Raw genomic sequence first — 22361 nt, 5'->3', positions numbered from 1 at the left:
TTTTTAAGTTTTCTTCCCCTTTAAACCATGATTTGATGCATTTCACAGAATTTAATTTAATTATTTATTTAATTCTTGTTTAAAGCCAACAGAGAATTTAGTCATTTGAGCACGATAGATTTTGCGAATTGGAGAAGATATATACTTGTGTGTTTACGATGTGTCCAACAAGTGATCGATCTGTTAAACATGTGCCAGGTGTAACTTCCGTGATAATATACAGTATTATGTATATTATATTAAGAGATATGTCACCATGGTTAATGCGTTTGATGTCGCGTTGCGACAAACTTTACAAAACTTTACAAAACCCATGTAGTAAAGTACATGTATAGGCTTTACGTCGTCAAGCTAAGCACCGCTTCGCTGGCCTAATGGTAAGGGTGTCCGCGTCAAAGTCGGGAGTCTCGAGATCAAACCCGTGTCGGATCATGTCAAAGACTTTAAAAATGGTACTTGTTGCTTACTTACTTGGCGCTCAGGAGTGATGGGTTACACCAAGAAAAAAGGAGTGGTTGGCCCGGTGTCAGTATGCTGTGGCATGGATTGGGTGTCATGTCTGGTGTCTTCGGCATGATACTTCAGTGGCCGCAGCACTTTGACGGCATGGACTCGCCGTGCCACAAGAAAACACAGTATAGGTACACACACCTAACGAGTTTTCGTCATCATACGACTCAAAAATTGTTAAGTGCGACGTTAAACCCCAAGCATTCATTCATACATTCGTCAACCAATGCTAGTCTAAAATTATAATTTATATGCCTTGAATATGAGCCTACATATCATTGCTGTTACAGTCGTACATCATTGATTGCTGTTTTATATATACGGTAATGAAGAATATTTATATTTTATGTCAGCGGTCGTTTTGAGTATAGAGGAAACCAGAATATTTGCGTTATAAGGTGGGGATCACTTAGTTGGATGAAACCTCGAATCCGACTGACAATGCAAACGCTCAGTGAAGCAGTTGGATTTGCGCCTGCAACTACAGAAAGATCAGTGGCTGTGCCCTTCAGCCGGAGATACTAAATGCACCATAACGACAGAAACATCCAACAACTGTTCAAGTAACAATTCATCATATAACTTGTAAATTAGCCACTATATACAGTTTTGAGGACGATTGCGGATGGGGACACATGTACTTTGCAATTGACTTTTTTGAGGGCCTCTATTTTTTAAATAGAGCGTCCGCCTCGGCGTCTCTTTGGTTTCTTTGTTGCTGCCTGTCAGCACTGAGAGGTTAAAGCAATGAAACAGGACAGGTTGGCCCGGTGTCAGTATAATGTGTCTTCGGTATTATACTTCTGTGGTGGCAGCACATTGGCGGCATGGACTCGCGCTGCTGCAAGACAACACAACATGTACACACAACTAATGACTCCTGGTCGTCATTCGAAAAAAAAATGTTAAGTATGACGTTAAAAACCCAGAGCATATACATAGGCCTACTTTACACTCCATATTTCTCTTACACAACCGCGCTTTATGGATGGAGGACACTGGACTTCCTGGAGTAAACCACCCAACCATCGGTAAGTTACTGACCAACTTTCCCAGGTGTGACGTACAGATATGCACACTTCATCGGTAGAGAACAAGCGATCTTCAGCTTCAAACTGCGTATAATAAAAATATATATCTTTGCATAATATTTTCCTTACCGCTAAACCCCCATATGCATCTTACTCTCAAGATGTAACCATCTCATGCACAACAAGAGCAAATTACTTTCTGTTCACAATTTATGTGTATTGTCTCTGACTCAAAGAAATAGGTAAAATAATTGTTTGAGGTGTATTATTTGATATAGCACGTTCAACTAGGTTTACTTTCAAGGTCTTCATAATTGAAGACCTAATTTTTATTGAACATAATTTTTAATACCACAATAATCAGTCAAATGTAGATTTGATTCCGTCCATAAAGACCTTTGATGTTAATCATCCAATGTCTGGAACCCGTGGTAAACAATGCGTGATCCCCAAAGTGGCCGGAACGTTTACATAATGGCACAACCTGGAACAAGAATAGAATCTCGTGCATTTTCATGTAAGTTGTATTAACCAGATCAAAGTAGGTTTTTGATAGATACTTGTCCATAACAGTGTACGAAAGTACATAGGCCTAATATTATCGAATCTAAAGTAAAGAGACAAAATGAGAATGATGTAGACCTCTTATATCTCCGCTTTTTAATAATACAGACAATACTATATATAAATGTCAGTTTAAATCTGAAGGGAGAACATTAAAAGCTGACGGAAGATATCAGGGGCCATTTGTTCGAAATTGTATTAAAAGTTAAGCCAGGATTAAACTTTAATAGCCGTCTTGGCCTAATACAAAACAAATGGCACTTTAGTTCAGATGAAAGCTAATACCGGGCTTCACCGCTAATACACTTTCGAACAACTGTACCCTGAGCAATTATTCAATGCTGTTAGCATTTGGAAGTAAGATGTGTGATGGGATTTAATCAACCACGGAATTCCGTATTTTGGTAATACATAGGTTACTTCTCTTTTCAAGGATATATGTCATCTGACGGCAGGTACCTGTCCTTTTTTTTAGTATTAAATCATGTGGGCTATGGAAAATATTGCCGTTTACTTTGTCAGTTTCTGAATGCACAAAAGCAAATTGCAATGATTCAAAAGTAGTTAACCTTACAAGAATTTACACACGCGGATTAGTCGCAGGTGATCACTGTGGTTGGTTAAATTCCATGACTGGCACTTCCAAATGCTAACAGCAATGAATAATTGCTCTGACACCTTCCTTCAGGGGAAGTAACCTATACATTATGAAAATACAGAATAGGCATTTGGAATGCAGAAGTCGAGCAGTCTGTGTATGCTATGTGACATAAAAGGTCTCCCAAGACGTAATACGGTCAGAAAGGGCCACCATAGAATCAAACGTTTCAAATGCCTTTTACCAGGTTGATAAAAATCTTAAAGAATCAAAATAAATCGACCTATTGTCTTTGACAGTGTTTGATAATCCTTCATCTTACACATACTTCTTAGGGCGTAAAAATGCTTTTAACTTTTTTCTAAGGCCCCAGCGGTCAGGGCAGACAGGGCAGAAACTGAGTAAACTGATGTGGTAACATCAACGGTGACGGTATGTTCATCGATGACGTCATTTCGGAATATTCCCGAACACTAACAGAGAATATGCATAATATAGAGGGCTTATTAGGATGTACGAAATATGCCTCAAACTGCCCCCCCCCCCCCCACTTTCCATATTTTTCTCCATTTTCTAAAGCCATACTCTTCGTTTCACACTACCATTCCATATATCCTTTAAGTTAATTGATGCCTAGTTCGGTCTTTATTATACCGAAGTCTGTCAGCAGCTTGCGGATAGTTGTTGGTTTCCCCCTGGCTCTGCCCGACTTCCTCCAACCAAAATTCTCGTCGCCGTCGTAAAGGTGAAATATTCTTGAGTACGGCGTAAAACACCATTCAAATTAATAAATAAAATAATTATACCAATTTTCAAGTTCACACTTAATTGTAAAAACGGTTGTAGATAAAAATATATATGTATAGACGATTTGCTCACCGCCATTTTCCCGGTTCCATTTTTGTATAATTCGATCCAGTTCTCTGTCAAAGTTCGGGGCACCTCTCACTCTTGCGGAGGCTCCATGTGTCCTCGAGGAGAACTGTCTGTTGTACAAAGCCTCGTCAAACAGTTCCGTTGTTACCAGCACCTCTCTGACGAATCGTCGCTTCTCTAGATCCTTGTACAGGTACAGACGTCTATTACCTACAAGGATTATTTAGTGTCGCTGATAGGCTTAAGCGTCCATTTTTAATTTTCTTAGGTTACACGAGCGCACTGATTTTCTTTACTGTTATTGTGAGAAATTTGTCAACTTCAAACTCGAAAGTATACATCCCCTAACTTTCACGAGGTGCCGTGCCACCACATGGAATCCTCACTTTTTTCTACAGCATATCAAACTAGAATCCGGACGTCTGAACTACATCTCTTCTATCTCCCAACATTTCCAAAAATAAAACAAAGAAAACTTTAAATGAAACAACAGGACTTCGTGTTGCTAAGTTTGGCTTCATACAGATTGTTTCATAGGTCTTTCGTCGTGTGCACTGATTGCGCTACTAGTACATCCAACTTGATTGGAGAAATGTCTCGATCAGAATAGTGCATGACAATCCACTATAAGTACCTGGACGGGAGTAATTATGAAAACAATTACCCAGTTGCAGTTAAACGTAAGCACGTACAGGTTTAGATGATGGGGAAGACATATAATACGTGTCATGGAATTAGGTTCAGTGCTTTAGGAAGACAAAATCTGAATACATGGAAAATGTTATTACACAAGGTCATAAATGGCGGTAATTATGAAAATGATTACCAGACTGAGATTACAGATAAGTATGTACAGCTTCAGGTGATAGGCAAGATGTATGGTAAGTTTAAGAGAAATCGGTGCTGTAGTTTGGGAGGAGATTTATGGACTACATCTGAATACATGGAAATCATTATCACGCAGTAATTATGAAAATAATTTACCAGATTGCCACTAAACTTAAACATGCACAAATTCAGATACCATACGTTTTGTATGGTAAGTTTAATTGAAATCAGCTCAGTAGTTTGAGAGGAGATGCATAGACAAAATCGTGTCTACAGACAGACGGACGGACAGACAGGGTGATGCCAGATGTGTATTTCACTTACATGCTGAATATAAAAAGACAACAGCATAAAAAAAGAATAGGCAGAGAAGTGACAACCGTGTAATAAATAACAAATGGTAACATGTAACCCGTGAAATATACTCTTGTCAATTTGCCTCAGTTAGGAAAAGGGGGTGGGAGGGGATGGGGGGGGGGCGTACGTGGGAATGTCTGTCAGCAACCTGCGGATGGCCGAGGGTTTCCTCGGTTTTCTCCCACCATAATACTGGTCGACATTTTTTTTATTTATTTGATTGGTGTTTTACGCCGTACTCAAGAATATTTCACTTATGCGACCGCGGCCAACATTATGGTGGCAGGAATTGGAGAAACCCACGACCATCCGCAGGTTGCTGGAGGTCCTTCCCACGTGCGGCCGGAGTGGAAGCCAGCATGAACTGGACTTGAACTCACAGCGAGCGCATTGGTGAGAGGCTCCTGGGTCATCACGCTGCGCTAGCGCGCTAACCAACTAAGCCATTGAGGTCCCGCGCCGTCGTATAACTGAAATATTTTTGAGCACGGCGTGAAACACCAATCAAATACATAAAATAAAATAAAATAAAATAAAACTCAACTAGGGTTTTGTCCTACATATAAATATGTACATATAAATGCCAAAATAGTAGCACATTACACGCACTCGAACACCATGGCTTAAGAAGAAGTAGACAAAACTTGATACAGTTATTTTAACTGCAAGAGATTAGACGTCACTGGTCTAGAGTTTGTCATCACATTTAATATACACATTCAGACAATGCAAAGGGAAATGCAGACGTGACACGTGAGAACATTTGCGATTCCTTATTTTCTTAAAGAATGGCATGTTTCCGACAAGCGATATTTTACGTGTTAGAGTAAGGGGGAGTGGGTGGGGGGGGGGGGGATAGTTCCACCGTTCTAAAACAGAACCGCTGGCGCAACAGAATGACCTGGGGGGCCACTCTTCAACGCGGTGGCACGTGCTGGCTTCCTCTCGGGTTATATGTCACAAGATGGTGTGGAATTCCCAAACAAATAAACAAATACAAGAGAATGGACATTTCTGCCTTCATTAAAACTACCACTTTAATACATTTATTTCAAATGACAATCTTATTTATCCACACAAGGGATTTCGGTGCAGATTCACATATATTAGCCCAATGTTTAGACCATTTAATCGCACGATCCTGCATTGGATTGGTCAGGATCGCACCGCTGATATCCAATGAAATGCACCCTGTGTTTTTTCAGTCACCGTACGCTCTTGTTAAACTACAAATTCTACTGTGTCATGGTTACGTAACTACGGAACCATGTGAGATCGCACGTGCTATTCAAGCATCAGAGCTCCAAATAGTCTCAGCAACGGCGGATGTAACCTACAGCCGATCTGAACTGTTGTCGACGAGAAGACCTTTCTCGTTTTGTTTTTATATTCTGTTTCCATTTGGTAGCAGACCCTGCTACCAATATAGGCCTTTACAGCAATTAAGTCGCAAATTTTGTTAAAGAAATCTCTAAAATTATGGCACAGCCGAATTGTCAGACCGACGTCGACATGTGCAGCGACAATGGCCGCCTGTCAGCTTCCGAGGGTGACAAAATATTAGACTCGGATGACGAGTGTCCTACGTCAAAATCTAACCTAACCCAGGTTAGATCGGACAGTCATGACGCCAGGACGACGACGATGCTTAATATTATGCGACATATGCACAATAGTATGAAAGGAATAGCGGAATCAATGTCACAAATGGGTCAGGCATGGCAGACACTTGCCGCGGGGCGTACCCCTGAACCACAGGCCGCACCCTCCAACGGAGATAGCGATTCACGGAAACGAAAATCCTTGGGCGATCACACACCGACCCGCCAGGCTAAACGCCAGTCAGCCGATCACCCCATTAGCGACAGTGACTCTGATGATGTTAGTGGTCTATTCAACGACAATAATGATGCCAGAATGTGACATCCTTGATGACACTGAATCAGAGTATTCAGGTGATGACAAAGTCAGCTCTGTTGTCCCTGAAAAACTAAGTGGACGGGTCAACAAGAGATTTGACAAATGTCTTGGTGGTGAGAAGCTGAAAGATTTGCTTCTGAAACATAATCGACCGGAGAATTGTCAAAATATGATGATAGCCCAAGGAAATCCCGAAATCTGGGGAAAACTGAACACCGCATGGCAAACATGAAGAGATCAGTAAATGGGGCAACTTCTGCGGGCACTAAGGTCATTGACATGGTTTTCGGAGCACGAACGGTGAAACCCGTTGACGGAAACTTCGGTTGTGACGTAGACAAGCAAATGCCCTTGTTTACGGACGCCATTGGCCTCTTAGTCATGTGACATACGACTAATGCGCCGAAAACAAATCAAACCTGCGCTCATCAGGGGGTATGCGGCAATCTGTTCACCTCATGTGCCAATGATGAGCAATTTGTTCGGGGACGAACTGTGCAAACAACTGAAGGATGTAAAAGAAACTAACAAAATAGGCTACACAGTAGCTTCGAGGACTAAGACTGAACGTGACGGCCAGGTCAATTTTTTAGGCCGGGGCCGGAACAACAAGAAGCCATTTCGGTACAGGCAACATCAACACTGGCAGTCCCAGTACTTCCTCAGAAAGAAATCGTTCCGGAAGGATGCCGAGAAAAAGTAAATGCTTCCGGACATGGTTATAATGCATCTGAACCTCAGGTGAGTACTTAGTTCAAGAATTACATCTTAGAATTGAAATAATATTTGGAAGTCAAAGTGGAGAGTTTCCATGCTGTGAGATTACAACAATTTCTTCATGAATGGGAGAAAAATACCTCTGATGCTGAACTTTTAGACACTGTGAAAGTTTCGGGTATGGATTTTGTCTCATATCAAGAACAATCCACAACGCCCAATGAAATAAAAATGTCAGTCACTGAGCGACAGGTTATTAATGATAAAATACAGAAACGTCTCAAAAAAGGTGTCATTGAACGTTCTTCTCGTGAAGCTGGAGGATACATATCTCCTGTATTTCTGCGGCGTAAAAAAGATGGCACCTCAAGAATGATATTGAAATTAAAAGGCCCGAATAAACAGGTAGAGTACCACCATTTCAAAATGGACAGCCGTTATTCTGCAATCAAACTTATGAAACAAAACTGCTACATGGCTTCTGTAGACCTAAAAGATGCCTAATACCCAATTCTGTTGGTTCTGATTCTAAGAAGTATCTAAAATTTCAGTGGCGATGTAATCTTTACAATTACACATGCTTTCCTAATGGACTGGCGTGAGTTCAAGTCCAGCTCATGCTGGCTTCCTCTCCGGCCGTAAGTGGGAAGGTCTTCCAGCAACCTGCGGATGGTCGTGGGTTTCCCCGGGCTGTGCCCGGTTTCCACCCACCATAATGCTGGCCGCCGTCGTACGAGTGAAATATTCTTGAGTACGGCCTAAAACACCAATCAAATAAATAAATAAATAATGGACTGGTATCCTGTAGGAAATTCACAGAACTGCTAAAACCGGTCTTTGCTACCCTTCGTAAGAAAGGACACCGGTCTTCTGCATAAATTGATGATTCAGATTTGAAAGGAGACACTTTTGATGACTGATTTTGTAATATGCGGGATTCTGTACATACTCTTGATTGCGTTTATTGTGTACCCTGTAAAATCAGCTCTAATGCTTTCACAGCAACAGATCTATTTAGGTTTTGTATTAGACTCTGCGAAAATGACAGTACGGTAAACAGCATAAAAAGCAGAGCACACCCAAAACTTTCTACCAGATTTGATTCAAAAACCGTTACCATCAATAAGAGAAGTGGCTAGAGGTTTGGGACTAATAACGTGAAGTTTCCTGGTGTGATTTATGGCCTGTATACTATCGTCAGCTGGATAATGATAAGGCTGAAGCTTGGAAAAATAGTAAAGGGGATTTCGATCCTCACATGGAAATTTCTACCACCTCTAAGGAAGACATACAGTGGTGGGTTACGAACATCCACCGTTCATTTAATGTCGTAAGTCAGGGTACACCTGAGGTCACATTAAATACAGATGTCTGCTTAAGCGGATGGGGGGCAGTGTATGGACAGATAAAGACAGGTGGACTTTGGTCGACAGAAGAAAGTACTCCAGTAGGTGGAAGAGGGCAAAGGGATAATTGTACCCAACTGGCCGACGCAGACATGGTTTCCTAAGTTGATGAGAATGCTGACCTGCTATCCAGTTGTTTTACCAAGGGGCAAACGGACACTGTCACTTCCCAGCGAACCACAGGCAGTTCATATTCTGCACAGAGAGTTAACTCTGTTGGCATGTCTCTTCTCAGGCAATCCCTTGGACGTCGAAATATTTCAGAAAGAGCTATCCAGTACATCTTACTCCCATGGCAAGACACAGCACACAAACAGTATGATTCATATCTTAAGAGATGGTTGGTTTACTGTTATTCCAAGAGGGCGGATCCCATTTCTCCACCTGTAGAATTAGCTATTAATTTTTGGGGATAAATTACTGATTCAAACTTAGGGTACAGTGCTGTGAACACGACACGGTCAGCACTCTTGGCTGTGTTGATCATGCCGGAGAAACAAGCAAGGTTGGGTTCTCCACCAGTTGTGTCACGTCTATTAAAAGGTGTTTTTACTGACAGACCGTCATTTCCCAGATACACACAAACTTGCGATGTCACAACTGTGCTTGACTATCTGCAAGCAATGTCAACCTCAGAAAACCTTTCTCTTAAAGATCTGACTCATAAACTCACAATGTTACTGGCCCTTCTGACAGCTCAGCAATGCCAAACTTTACATAGCGTAGACTTCAAATACATGATATTTACAGACAACAAATGTATTTTTAATATCAAGGAACTGTTAAAACAGACTAAGGTTGGACGGCATTTGAAACCCATAGAATTATGTGCTTATGATATGGATAATCGTCTGGTGGAACATCTGAAAGAGTATGTTACTCGGACTGAAAGGTTAAGAGCTGAGAACAATCGACTTCCAATCAGTTTTCAGAAACCTCATAATGCAGTCAGCAGAGATACCATAAGCAGATGGATTAAAACAGTTCTTAAATGAGATGGTATAGACACATCAGTGTTTTGTGCTCACAGCACAAGAAGTGCTGCCACGTCTCATGCTAGAACCAAAGGTGTACCTTTGTATGTTATAATGGAATGTGCCGGGTGGGCAAATATCACCATATTTGAAAAATTTTATCACAGAAGCGTTCCTGACTCGGCTTATTTTGGACTGTGTATACTGGACTAAAAGCATCATAGATCCCATATATGTATTTATTTACGCATAGATAAATATTTCAGATGATCTCAAATAGCTTCAACTCAAATGACCCACCGCTTTACTTTGTACAGTCACCACCAAGGAGCTAATTTAGAGTGAACCTGTTCAACATAGCTCAAATAACAAAGGGGCTGATAAGAGCGATCAGAGTTTCCACTCACCGCGAATAACTCACCACTTTCCCTTGTGACAGGTCACCAATCGGGGACTGACAGAATGGGCGGGTCAAAGTTCAACTTACCGCGAATAACCTACCACTTTCCCTTGTGACAGGTCACCAATCGGGGACTGACAGAATGGGCGGGTCAAAGTTCAACTTACCGCGAATAACCCACCACTTTCCGTTGTGATAGGTCACCACCAGGGGGTGGATAGACCTTGTGGACGGGTCGAGTCGTTTGTATACGATATCATCGTATGTTTCCGTCAAACATCGGCCGTCTTGAAAGTTCGGACTGATACTATCGTGCGTGAAGAGAATCTGAGAGGGCCACATCGTCACAGTTGATCCAGGTGGGATAGGGGGCTGGCTGTCTGAATTTCCCATGATTCAAGATTAACGTAGCCCAGTTCTACAAAAAAATGCAAGCATTTTTATAAAAAATGCAAAGGCAATAATTTCATCCATTTGTTTTCCTCCTTCCATTGTCCTTGCTGTATTTAATTACTTGGTACAGAACGCGTATATATAATCAAGAATATATGTCACATATGTAAGGGCTGCTAGATCGATGAATGAAGGAAACTTCAGACTGACCTAAAGCCGCATTTAGCTGAATCAACCAGAGCTGGATTCGAGTGAGTGAGTGCTCAAGGTTGAACGCCGTACTTAACAATTTTTCAGTTATATGACGACGAAGGAATCCTGAGATTGCATGTAATGTGCCTCCTTGTTGCAGGGCGGGATTTTCACCGCTCTTTACCCGAGCCATTATACTGATACGGGTCAACCAGTTGTTACACTATCCCCGTCACGCTGAACGTCAAGCGAGGAAGTTACAACATCCTCTTTTAAGGTCTTAGGATTGACCCTGGATCTACCGCTCCCGACGCGGACGCTCTACCAAGTGTACTATTTGGCTGGTGAGCTGGATTCGAGCACATACTTATTGGTCCTGAGCAATTGAGATTTGCTGTATGGCTCAGGTGATTCGAATGAATGACTGAATGATTAGGGTGTAACAACAGATTGGCAATATTTCAAGCCTATGGCCAGATAGGGAAATCCACCGAGTAACGTTCCGCGTAAAAGAGATGTATAGACCCTTGGGGTAAATCGATAAAGAGGCCATATTTAACCGGTTACTCGAGACAACCCTTTGCCTGCTAGCACACTATCGACGCTGTAGGTGTTTTGTTACACCGGTACTGTGATTATACGACCAGAATTATCGAATTGTTGATAAAAACCAATAACATCAAATCGTACAAGCACAGAACAATGGAAAATGGAATGCAGAGTTTTAGCTACGCCTGTAAGAAGTCCTGGATTTGCAGGCGTTTATTTGTCCTGTGTATCACGGAAGTATTTATTTATTTATTTATCTAATCGGTGTTAAAAGCTGTACTCAAGAATATTTAACTTATACGACGTCGGCCACCATTACTTTAGGAGGTAACCCGTCACAGATCGGGGGAAACCCACGACTATCCCCTGTTTGCTGGCAAACCTTTCCACGTATTTGGGTACAGGTATTTCACACCGACCTTTACTTGTGGTTGAAGTGTTTTTTAACATTTAATGAACACTTAAGTTGAACACGCAAGGTCACTAGCCACTTTTAAGTACAAGCGCACAGGGGTCAATTTCAGGAAGCGTACTTACATAGCTACTGTCAAAATCTAATCTGTTAAATTTAACAGAAACTGTTATCTGAGTGTTGCTGGAAATGTATTCGGGGTCTCCGTGGCCTCATGCTGGCTTCCTCTCCGGCCGTACGTGGGAAGGTCATGCAACAACCTGCGGATGGTCGTGGGTTTCTCCGGGCTCTGACCGGTTTCCTCTCACCATAATGCTGGCCGCCGTCGTATAAGTGAAATATTGTTGAGTACGGCGTAAAACACCAATCAAATAAAACAAATAAATAAATAAATACATAAATAAATAAAAACTAGAAATGTAATCTGTTATTGAAGCAGACAATTCTGTTAAAAAGAACACACATATTCTATTAATTCAACATAAACATTCTATTAGGCCAACAGGATATTGTGTTAAATATGACAATATTATGTTATAATAACAGAATACATTCTGTTAAAATAACAGAGTACATTCTAGCATCACTCAGACAACAGTCTTCCTGTTAAAATCAATCAAATTGAGTGTAGGTAAGCCCTTATATTTTAAATAGTTCTTGTTTTGTTAACATACAGAAAACACGACACTGTGAATGTAAAAGAGGTGGATAATAAGTCTGTTGGAGGTAGGCTGGGGAGGGGGCGGACAAGGTAGTTTTTATCATGATACATACAGTCGTGAACATCTACAAATATTTAACATGAAATCCAATGTCACATGAAACGGATTATTACAAACAGTGTTCACAGCGTTCCATAACAAACAACGATTGTGCCGATTCACTATAATGTTTGAAGTGTTCCATAACAACAGCGACTGTGGCGCTTCTTCACTTATAGTGTTCGCAGGGCTCCACAACAACCGATGATTGTGGCGTTTCATTACAGTGTTTGTAGCGTTCCATACAACAAACGACGATTGTGGTGTTTGGCTACAACCAGCGTTTGCAGCGTTCCTTAACAACCGACAACTGTGGAGTTTCATTACAAGCAATGTTTTCAGCATTCCATAACAAACGACGAATGTGACGTTTCGTTAAAAACAGTGTTCCAGTGTTCCATAACAAATGAAGATTGTGGCGTTTCGTTACAATGTTGGCAGCGGTCTATACCACAACCGACGATCGTGGCGTTTCATTACAGTGTTTGCAGCGTTCCATATAACAACCGAGGATTGTGGCGTTTCATAACAAACGTCCTCTCTGGTGTTACATTACAAACAGTGAATGTAGTTTTACCTTTCACATAAATTAAGGGAATGCAGCGTTAAATAACAGACCGTATTAGCAGCGTTCCATTACAAACAGTAAACGCAACGTTCCGCTATAAACAGTGTACGTAGCGTTTCATTACCAGCAGCGGATGTAGTGTTTCTTTTGCAAACAGTGGATGTAGCGTTCCATAACGGGAAGTTGGTGTAGCGGTTCGTTTACAAAAAGTGGATGTCGTATTTCGTGCATGTATCAGCTATGAATACCGGCATAGCGTTTCCATTAAAACAACATGTAGCGTTGCCCTACCAGCCGTGAATGTACAATGTCTTAAATTTTACGGATTATTTAACAGAAAGTCTGAGTGATGCCAGTTACTTCGGCAGACTATTCCAGTGAATATGGCACAAATAGTCTGTTAAAACAGCATAAAAGTGCAGTCAAACCTTTACCTACGGCCACCTGTAATCAGCGTCCATCTTCCGTAAGCGGCCACTCTCTGCCGCGACCAAACAATTTTCCATGTTAAACGACCTGTAATATGTGGGCACCTGTCCAACGCGTCCAGCGGCCATTATATTTTGCCATCAAATTCTATATCAGCCTGTCCTGAGCGGCCGAGATTTTCAACAGTAATGCTGATTGCCGCATCGGACATGCAAAAATTTCCAAATAGCAAGTACCCGACTTCAATAGTTTAGGTAGTGATTAAAAGTTACAACCTGCCACTTTGTGATGACAAGTGAAGTGTGAACATTATTGGTCAGTAGCAGTGACTATTGTTCTTTAATCAGGTGTAGCTGGTTATTGTCCGGACACCCCTGCACTGTGGCAGTGGTTTAGCTCCATGCTGAGGTCCGCGCTATGAATGCCATAAACAGCGGGCAAACTCGGATATAATCGGATATAATCTGACCTCATGTGGTTCCTCCCATGAACGGTTTCTTTGACAAATTATCTGGCTTGCTTGACCATTATCTTTGGAGGCAAATGGTGTTGTGTTTTCATTTCGCGTGGCCAAAATATTGCCTCTATCTGACACATGGAGAGATTGATCTTCCTTCACTCGTACATGTTGTTGTTGTTTTACCGGTAATGGCAAATATGATTGAACATCTCGGCAGCCTGTCAACGAGTGCATAAAGTGTTTAATTACAACCAAGTGATTGAACGTTCTATTATGAACTAATTTTATAGCGTTCATTTTTGTTGTAGCATCTTGTATACTGATTTTGTAACGTATCTGGTGTGGTAAGGCGGAAAATCGGCCCCAGAGAGGTAGGATAAGACAGTGCAAAATTTCAAAATCCCATCACAATTTTGTAAATTTACGAATGAAAAGCATAAAGCTGAATGTTATATGACCATAAAATAGATGGCTGCCAAGTAATAAACCCACCATTAAAAACGTAAATATTTCTTTCAAACTGTGTTTTTAATTTACAGTGTGAAAACCAACGTTAACCAGAAAAATATTTTTACTGAAAGTTTTCAAGTATGTATTCATACGTGCTGTCAAAGTTTTGTTTTGGTTAACGTTTGTCTTCATACGTAAAACATAAACTTTATAATGTTGTTAATTTTGTCGCATTTTAGTAAGTTTAAAATACGAATTTCTGTCACAGTTTGTCAGGCATTCTACAGAGTACAGCGAACTAACGAATAAACTGTGGAGAGAATGTAGTGTTATGTATACTCGCGCATTGTGTCATGGGATAGCTTCCCAGTCTCACGGCATCGTGAAGTAAACGTTTCCATCAGTTCAAGTCAAATCCTGTTTGGTGATATCTGTTTAACCACACTAGATCGTAACAGCGTTAACACTACATGGTGTCAGAAGTGTTTGGGACCGAAAAGACCAGAATCGTTTCACGAACTTGGTAAAATTTAATCGGAACTGGTACAACAACAACACATGCGGTGAAATTTCAACACCAGTCACGCTGAAGTGTTCCATAATCAGGGGAGATCACTCTCATGAACTTTGATAATTTTTTTTCCTGCAACAGTTGTGTTCCCTTAACCAGAATGGCTACATTTATTTATTGCTTTATTTGATTGGTGTTTTACGCCGTACTCAAGAATACTTCACTTATACGACGGCGGCCAGCATTATGGTGGGTGGAAACCGGGCAGAGCCCGGGGGAAATCCAGGACCATCCGCAGGTTGCTGGCAGACCTTCCCACTTACGGCCGGAGAGGCAGCCAGCATGAGCTGGACTTGAACTCACAGCGACCGCATTGGTGAGAGGCTCCTGGGTCATTACGCTGCGCTAGCGCGCTAACCGACTGAGCCACGGAGGCCCCAGAATGGCTACAAATGACTCGGACAGAGAAGGCGATGTTCCTCTACCACAACCTAGGCGGTATACTGCAAATATACCTGTTCCGCGTAAATTAGATGTTTCTAATGGAAATCTTGAGCAAAAGTTGAGAAGATTTCACCGACAGTGGAAAAATTACCAGGTTGCATCACGACTAGAAAGTGAACCATCCAGTTATAGATGTGCTATTCTACTAGCGTGTATGGGAGAGTAAGCTATGGAAATCTACGATGGATTGGCCTTTACAGAAACGGAGGATGCAAATGACATTGACACTGTTATAGGCAAATGTGAAGAATTTTACGTTGCTGAAGATCATGAAGCCTATGAAAGTTACATGTTTAATAAGCGGTTTCAAGAACCGTCAGAGACAATTGACTCTTATATTGCTGCTCTGAGAAAGCTGCCAAAAACATGTAATTTCGACAGAATGGAGGACAGGATGATACGCGACCAGGTAGTGGTAGGTGTGCGAGAGGCTGCTGTCCGGGAAAAACTCTTAGAGGACAAAAAGCTCACATTAGCCCGTTGCGTAGAAATTTGCAGAGCGTACGAGTCATCCAGAAGTCAGGCTAAAACAATGTCAAATAATGACGCCGGTGCGTCCGTAGATGTTGACGGATTGCAAAGTCACAAACAGAGAGACTTTCACAAACGTAAAAACAAGCGTCAATCTTCAAAAACGTCACAATCCAAGTCTTGTAATCGGTGTGGCAGAAAACCACAAAGATATGAAAACTGTCCAGCGAAAGACGCTACTTGTCACAAGTGCTCCAAAATTGGACATTTTTTGCTGTTAGATATCCGTCTTCACGTACTGTAGGAAATGTGAGCCAGGGCAGTAATTGCGCGTTTCTTGGACCCGTACCAGAAGGCAGTGAAAATCCGTGGAACGTTGAAGTCAAGGTTGGAGATAAAAAGACTGTGACATTCAAAGTAGATACAGGAGCTGACGTAACTGTGATTCCAGCTGGACTCATTTCTGATATGAATGTGTCGCCGAGGAAAACTGTGAAAAAAGTTATTCGGACCAGGCGGCAGGCAGCTTTCTGTACGAGGAGAGTTCGATACAATTCTTTCCAGAAATAGACAGAACACTGAACAAACTGTTCACGTAGTGAATGGTCTGAGAGAACCATTATTAGGCCGAACTGCAATCACAGTGCTCAAACTTCTAAAACGCGTCAATGTTATTGACAAGACACGCAGCTCTAATGAGAAGTACAGCTTGCGTTATCCTAAGTTATTCTCAGCACTGGGTAAATTGGATAAGAGCAACAAAATTCGCCTGAAACCACATGCCGTCCCGTTTGCCGTGTCTACGCCAAGACACCTCGCTCTTCCTTTGATGTCAAAAGGGTGAATCACAGCGAATGGAGACTTTAGATGTCATTATACAAATTCATAAACCAACGGAGTGGTGCGCGTTGCTCAAAACTAAACAACTGAGTGCCACCAAGAATACAGCGTTTCAGGATAAGACTGATGCGATTTATGTATGAGGTGAAATATACAGCTGGGAAAAACCTAGCTACTGCAGATACACTTTCACGTGCTCCAGTAAGTCGACCAGATGATAGTGATTTCGTGCAGGAAAACGAAACTAATATATTTGTCACTGTTGTTATTGAAAACATTCCTGCTTCGGAAAATCGTCTGAACCAGATTCGCGCTAAACTGAAGGATGACATCGTTGCGTTTAGAGTGATGGGATACTGTTTGACTGAATGGCCCAGTTCAGCCAAGACAGATAACCAGTTACGCCGATACTGCGTGTAAGACATGAACTGACGGTTCAACAAGGGCTACTGCTATTCAACAGTAGGCTTGGTGATTCCAGAAGGGTTTGAGACGCGACATACTTGATAAGTTACATACAGGACACCAGGGCATTGTAAAATGTCGTGCTCTAGCTCAAAACTTCTGTGTGGTGGCCAGGACTTTCAGTGAACTTGAAGACTAAGTAGAAAACTGTTATCTTTGTGTGAAAGAAAGAAATCAAAAACGGAACCATTACTGCCTTCAAAAATACCTGGCTATCTTGGCAAAACGTAGGGATGGACTTGTTTCAGTGAAAAAGAACAGCTATCTTGTGGTTGTAGATTACTATTCACTGTTTATTGAGATTGCCTATTTGACATCGATCACATCTTTTCGTGTTATTGAACACCTGAAATCCATATTCTCAAGACATGGGATTCCTGAACTGGTCGTATCCGACAATGGTCCTTCAATTCTCGTCGGGTGATTTTGCAAAATTCGGTGATAAATACGGATTTCGTCATACAATCAGCAGCCCGCATTACCCTGTGGGTAACGGTGAAGCGGAGAGAGCAGTGGAGGCAGTTAAAGGACTTCTTAACAAAGCGGATGATCCTTACCTCGCTATGTTAAGTTACCGTTCTAATCCTCTTCAAAATGGATTTACACCTTCTGAACTGTTGATGGGAAGGAAACTCAGAACTAAAGTTCCAGTTTTGCCTTCTACACTTGTTCCCGATTGGCATGGGAAAAACGTAGAATCAGGCGACCAAAAGCAGAAGGAGAGACAGAAACAGAAGTGTGGAAAATGAAAACAGTGCAAACCCGAAGCCACAGTGATCCTATATTCTTAAACTCCAACTGGGATCAACGTCGAAACCGTTCTCAACTGGTTCCTAGGAGATGCAAACGTCAAAGTTAGTGTTAGTCATCCAAAACAGATGTGTACCTTACTTCCAACAGAAACTACAGAACCTAGAGACTGGCATTCTATGGGACTGTACAGATGATTCTGATGAAGTTTTTAAACAATAATCATAAGTTGGTCAAGCCCCCGGACTCTCTTAAAACTCGCTAGGCAGACAGGTGAGGAAACCGAACAGACTTGACTTGTAAACTGTTTTAAGTTTGAATATTTCCTAAGGAACAGTTAGTCTTCTCATAACTGAGAGTTTCAGTTTTACATGAACTGTTGCTTAAAATGCCCTGATAAATTGAAAGGAACAGTTTCAAGCCCGAGAAAGGGGGATGTAGTGTTATGTTACTCGCGCATTGTGTCATGGGATTAGCTTCCCAGTCTCATGGCATCGTGAAGTAAACGTTTCCATCAGTTCCAGTAAAATCCGGTTTGGTGTTATCTGTTTACCCACACTAGATCGTAACAGCGTTAACACTACAGAGAACAGGTACCACCTCGAGCAAGTGTTCGAATCTTTGTGGTTGTGTTTTTTTTTTTCGTTGGAAGCATACTTTTGTGTGAGTAAAGATATAGGCCGTTTTGCATTAACTACGTGTTAAAATGAATTTATTTATTTAATTATTTGATTGGTGTTTTACGCCGTACTCAAGAATATTTCACTCACACGACGACGGCCAGCATTACGGTGGGAGGAAACCGGGCAGAGCCCGGCGGAAACCTACAACCATCCGCAGGTTGCTGACAGACGTTCCCAGGTACTTAATATGAATTAGAATGGATAATTGTTAAGGTATGGTTGGCATTATTTGTGGCAACTACATATGTAGCAAAATCATGTAGGAATCCTGTTTGAGGGCATATGTGGTTCGTCTATCATTAACATGTTACATGTTGAGGAATTATAAGCGTGAAAGTTGTATTTGTTATATATTATTAAATAGGGGCCTCCGTGGCTCAGTCGGTTAGCGCGCTAGTGCAGCGTAATGACCCAGGAGTCTCTCACCAATGCGGTCGCTGTGAGTTCAAGTCCAGCTCATGCTGACTTCCTCTCCGGCCGTAAGTGGGAAGGTCTGCCAGCAACCTGCGGATGGTCGTGGGTTTCCCCCCGGGATGTGCCCGGTTTCCACCCACCATAATGCTGGCCGCCGTCGTATAAGTGAAAATATTCTTGAGTACGGCGTAAAACACCAATCAAATAAATAAATAAATAAATAAATAAATAAATATTATTAAATTTTTCAGAAACTCACATTTGTGAAGCAGTGATTTTCCCCAATCTACAGTGTCTAATGCAAAAAAGATACTTCAGTGTGACTAGAGAAGGCTGCTATTTTTTCCATTGTATGACCTATATATCGCTTCAGTGCCTGATTGGGACTTCATAAGTAGCAAGAAAACAAGAAAAGAAAACTGATCTGAACAAATAACTGGCCTAACGAGTGTGTCAACAACTGTCACTCATAGATATAGTCTGTTTTGCTTCTTGAGGTGCACAGTTTCTTGCACTGGGACGGATTCTATGCAAATATTGAAGTTTATGACATGTTAGTGACATACTACAGTTGTACCCGAGTGTGTATGTGTGTATTGCAACATTTTGGGGCCAGGGTGGATAAGAGGTTTATCAGAGTAAGGATGGTGAGGGACTTTGCAGGGGGAGGGGGGAGGGGGGGTGTATCGTGGTTGCAATCGGTGTCAAGCAACATTGATATTAAATAACTGATACTAACTGGTAAACGTACTGCGAACATACTGGTTTACTGATACACTTGTAAAAGGTAAATTTAAACGAGAATATTCAGCCTATTGAATAAAAGTGACTTAACACTAAACTTTGAATAAGTGGGGTCATATCAAAACCTCACCACATCACAGATGATTGAATGAATGAATGAATGAACGCCTCTTCAGAAGTACTGCGGCCATATCGCCGCATTAAGACGACAGATCATGTGATAAGCCCTCATTTACACAGCACTTTGATTGAATTCACTCGGCAGTTTACAGGCATTGGGAGCGTAAGTATACGTGGCATTACCCCCACCCTCTCCCCCTACCTCCCACCCCCACCCCCACCCCTCAAAGGAAACGTCAGCTGTTCAAAGCTATATAATATATTATAATGATAGACGGGGCAATGAATGTCACATACATGTGTCTGCAATTAGGTATTCGATCATGTCTAGTTATTGTACGTTACACTTATATACGACATCGGCCGGCATCATGGTGGGAGGATACCGGGTAGACCGGGCAATGAATGTCACATACACCTATTTGTGTCTGCAAATAGGTATTCCATCATGTCTAGTTATTGTACGTTACACTTATATACGACAGCGGCCGGCATTATTTTGGGAGGAAACCGGGTAGACCGGGCAATGAATGTCACATACACCTATCTGTGTCTGCAAATAGGTATTCGATCATGTCTGTTTATTGTAAGGTATACTAAAGGCGTATATTTGGAGAGATTATTCCGTGGAAAATCCATACAAGTGAAATTTAAACTCACCTAGATACCTGCCAGCTGCTGTTCAGTGGATGGTAAATGTTCGTTCCGCTGCTCAGACTGTAGGAACAAGGCGAGGCGAGGCGAGGCGAGGCGAACGGTTGAAACTCCCTATGTGAGGTCACGTGACTGGCTTCATTCCAAATCGAAAGTAACTTGTCATTTCGGAGAAATAAGTCTCGGTGTTTTAGTGCTTCTAAATGGCTATGGTTGCGGTATACAATATAAAGTTTGACGTTCGTAAAATGTTTTGTTGGGTCAAAATCAATAAAAGTATATTTATAAACGTATATATATGCACGTGTACATGTATGAACACACGTATTTTGAAATTGCACTTACCGGTAACTTTACACTTGGTGTTTCTGCACCTCAGACGTTCCTTATGCTTTTTGTAGGATATGTTGACCAAAGCATGAAGTTGTTCACGTCCAGTATGTTTCAAATGACCAAAAATTAATAATTATAATATGAGGAAACAATGAATTAACCGAACAATACTGAGCCACATGCTAACCGGCCTTTGTGCGTATTGATTGTGGTAGATTTATGCGTAACCAGTGTTCATAGTTCGGTATCAGCTTATGTCAACGTGCTCCAGCGCACAGCCCCAGCTGCGTTGGGCCTAATTAGCTCCCACAAAGCCATGTTAGGACACAGACCCCCATTACAACTTCCATTTTTCAGTAGGGACGATTGTAGTTCTGTGTATTTTAGGGTGTAAAGTCTTTTTTTGCTGCCAGCCTGCCGTTTTTGGTGTACAGGTGCATGTTTGGTATCAAAATGATGGAAATTGTCTAAGCTTTGGGCAGGTATGAGTTTTAATGGTGAAAGTTTGAAATTCTGGGCGAGAGGACACAAGGAGACAGGTAGTGATGAGGCTACGAGTGACGTCCCCTTGGCGTTGCTAGGCACCCCTCCCAGCTGCCGGCATGTAAAGGTCCAGATTTTGACGGTCAACCTATGTCAAGATTTTTACAGCTTCTTTCTCACAGGCTGGGCCAGGTATGCACCAAAGCTTATTGGCCTCGGAATGTTTGGGACTGAGCTACAGCGCTAAACGTTAACATTGTCGCTTATGGAAAACTAATGGGGGTCTGTGGCCATGTGAGCACGAGTCTGCATCAGGATGTAATTAGGAGTTACAATGATGTAATTTGTGGTGGCTTTTGCCCGGTTGGGTTCATTTCTTTATTAACAGATGCACGCACAAATGAAGATATCCATTCTCAAAGTTGTAATGAAGTCTTGCACATTGTGGCAAAAATTTTGACACTGGATCCCTTCTTATGTACATACTTTCCATACAACAGTCCACAAATAGGGTCAAAATCCGCACTGGCCACCGACTGACTGCCATGTAGCATTGTTTACAAAGAAATTGTATTTCTTTACCCTAATTCTTCTACGAATTCTGTGCAACGAATATTTTGAAATATTCGGAGATAACTATGGGGTTTTTTAGAAATAATTTGCACAGTTTAATGAGTGCTTAGGGATTAACGTCGTACGTTTTGAGTCACATGACGACGAAGGAATCCTTAGAGTGCTTGTAATATGCCTCCTTTTTGCAGGTCGGATTTCCACCGCTCTTCTATCTAGTGCTGCTTCACTGAGACGCCTTACCGAAGGCAAGTAAGCCGCCCCGTCCGAGTCATTATACTGATAAGGGTCAACCACTATCCCCTTCATGCTGAAAGCCAAACGGGGAAGTTACAACGTCCTCTTGTACGGTCTTAGGTGTGACTCGACCCAGGATTGACCCTGGATCTCCCGCCTCCAATGCGGACGCTCTACCAACTGTGCT

At 41.8% G+C, this 22361-nt stretch overlaps 3 protein-coding genes across 5 annotated transcripts; 2 read left to right on the top strand and 1 right to left on the bottom strand.

Annotated features, from left to right (window-relative positions):
* Positions 1-1742: 1742 nt before the first annotated feature.
* On the bottom strand, positions 1743-21127 carry LOC135479445 (uncharacterized). 3 transcript variants are annotated; one of them, XM_064759270.1, is made up of 5 exons: positions 20897-21127; positions 20558-20687; positions 10349-10599; positions 3583-3789; positions 1743-2025 (listed from the first exon to the last, which is right to left on the bottom strand). In XM_064759270.1, exons 3-5 carry the CDS (start codon positions 10572-10574, stop codon positions 2009-2011), a joined length of 450 nt encoding a protein of 149 aa, XP_064615340.1. In that variant the 5' UTR covers positions 10575-10599; positions 20558-20687; positions 20897-21127; the 3' UTR covers positions 1743-2008. The 3 variants fall into 3 exon arrangements, with proteins under 3 accessions (XP_064615340.1, XP_064615342.1, XP_064615341.1); XM_064759272.1 differs by having other exon boundaries at positions 20566-20687; XM_064759271.1 differs by lacking the exon at positions 20558-20687 and having other exon boundaries at positions 20897-21126.
* On the top strand, positions 6533-7387 carry LOC135479289 (uncharacterized). Its single transcript, XM_064759110.1, has 2 exons — positions 6533-6901; positions 7064-7387. The coding sequence occupies exons 1-2, from the start codon at positions 6641-6643 to the stop codon at positions 7385-7387; spliced, it is 585 nt and encodes a 194-aa protein (XP_064615180.1). The 5' UTR covers positions 6533-6640.
* On the top strand, positions 17585-17935 carry LOC135479827 (uncharacterized protein K02A2.6-like). The gene has a single exon (XM_064759731.1). It carries the CDS (start codon positions 17585-17587, stop codon positions 17933-17935), a length of 351 nt encoding a protein of 116 aa, XP_064615801.1.
* Positions 21128-22361: the final 1234 nt, after the last annotated feature.

This window comes from Liolophura sinensis, chromosome 12 (assembly GCF_032854445.1).
Source record: "Liolophura sinensis isolate JHLJ2023 chromosome 12, CUHK_Ljap_v2, whole genome shotgun sequence".
Lineage (NCBI taxonomy): Eukaryota > Metazoa > Mollusca > Polyplacophora > Chitonida > Chitonidae > Liolophura > Liolophura sinensis.
Note: the sequence above shows the minus strand (reverse complement) of the source record. Positions and strands in the feature narration are given on the sequence as shown.

Bases quoted from the DNA above. Each gene is read 5' to 3' on its own strand.
- LOC135479289 (XM_064759110.1), top strand. From the start codon at position 6,641: ATGATGTTAGTGGTCTATTCAACGACAATAATGATGCCAGAATGTGAC. The intron at 6,902-7,063 runs GCATGGCAAACA...TTGGCCTCTTAG, and splicing joins TCTGGGGAAAACTGAACACC to TCATGTGACATACGACTAAT.
- LOC135479445 (XM_064759270.1), bottom strand. From the start codon at position 10,574: ATGGGAAATTCAGACAGCCAGCCCCCTATCCCACCTGGATCAACTGTG. The intron at 3,790-10,348 runs GTAAGTTGAACT...TAATCCTTGTAG, and splicing joins AAAGTGGTGGGTTATTCGCG to GTAATAGACGTCTGTACCTG.
- LOC135479827 (XM_064759731.1), top strand. From the start codon at position 17,585: ATGGTCCTTCAATTCTCGTCGGGTGATTTTGCAAAATTCGGTGATAAA.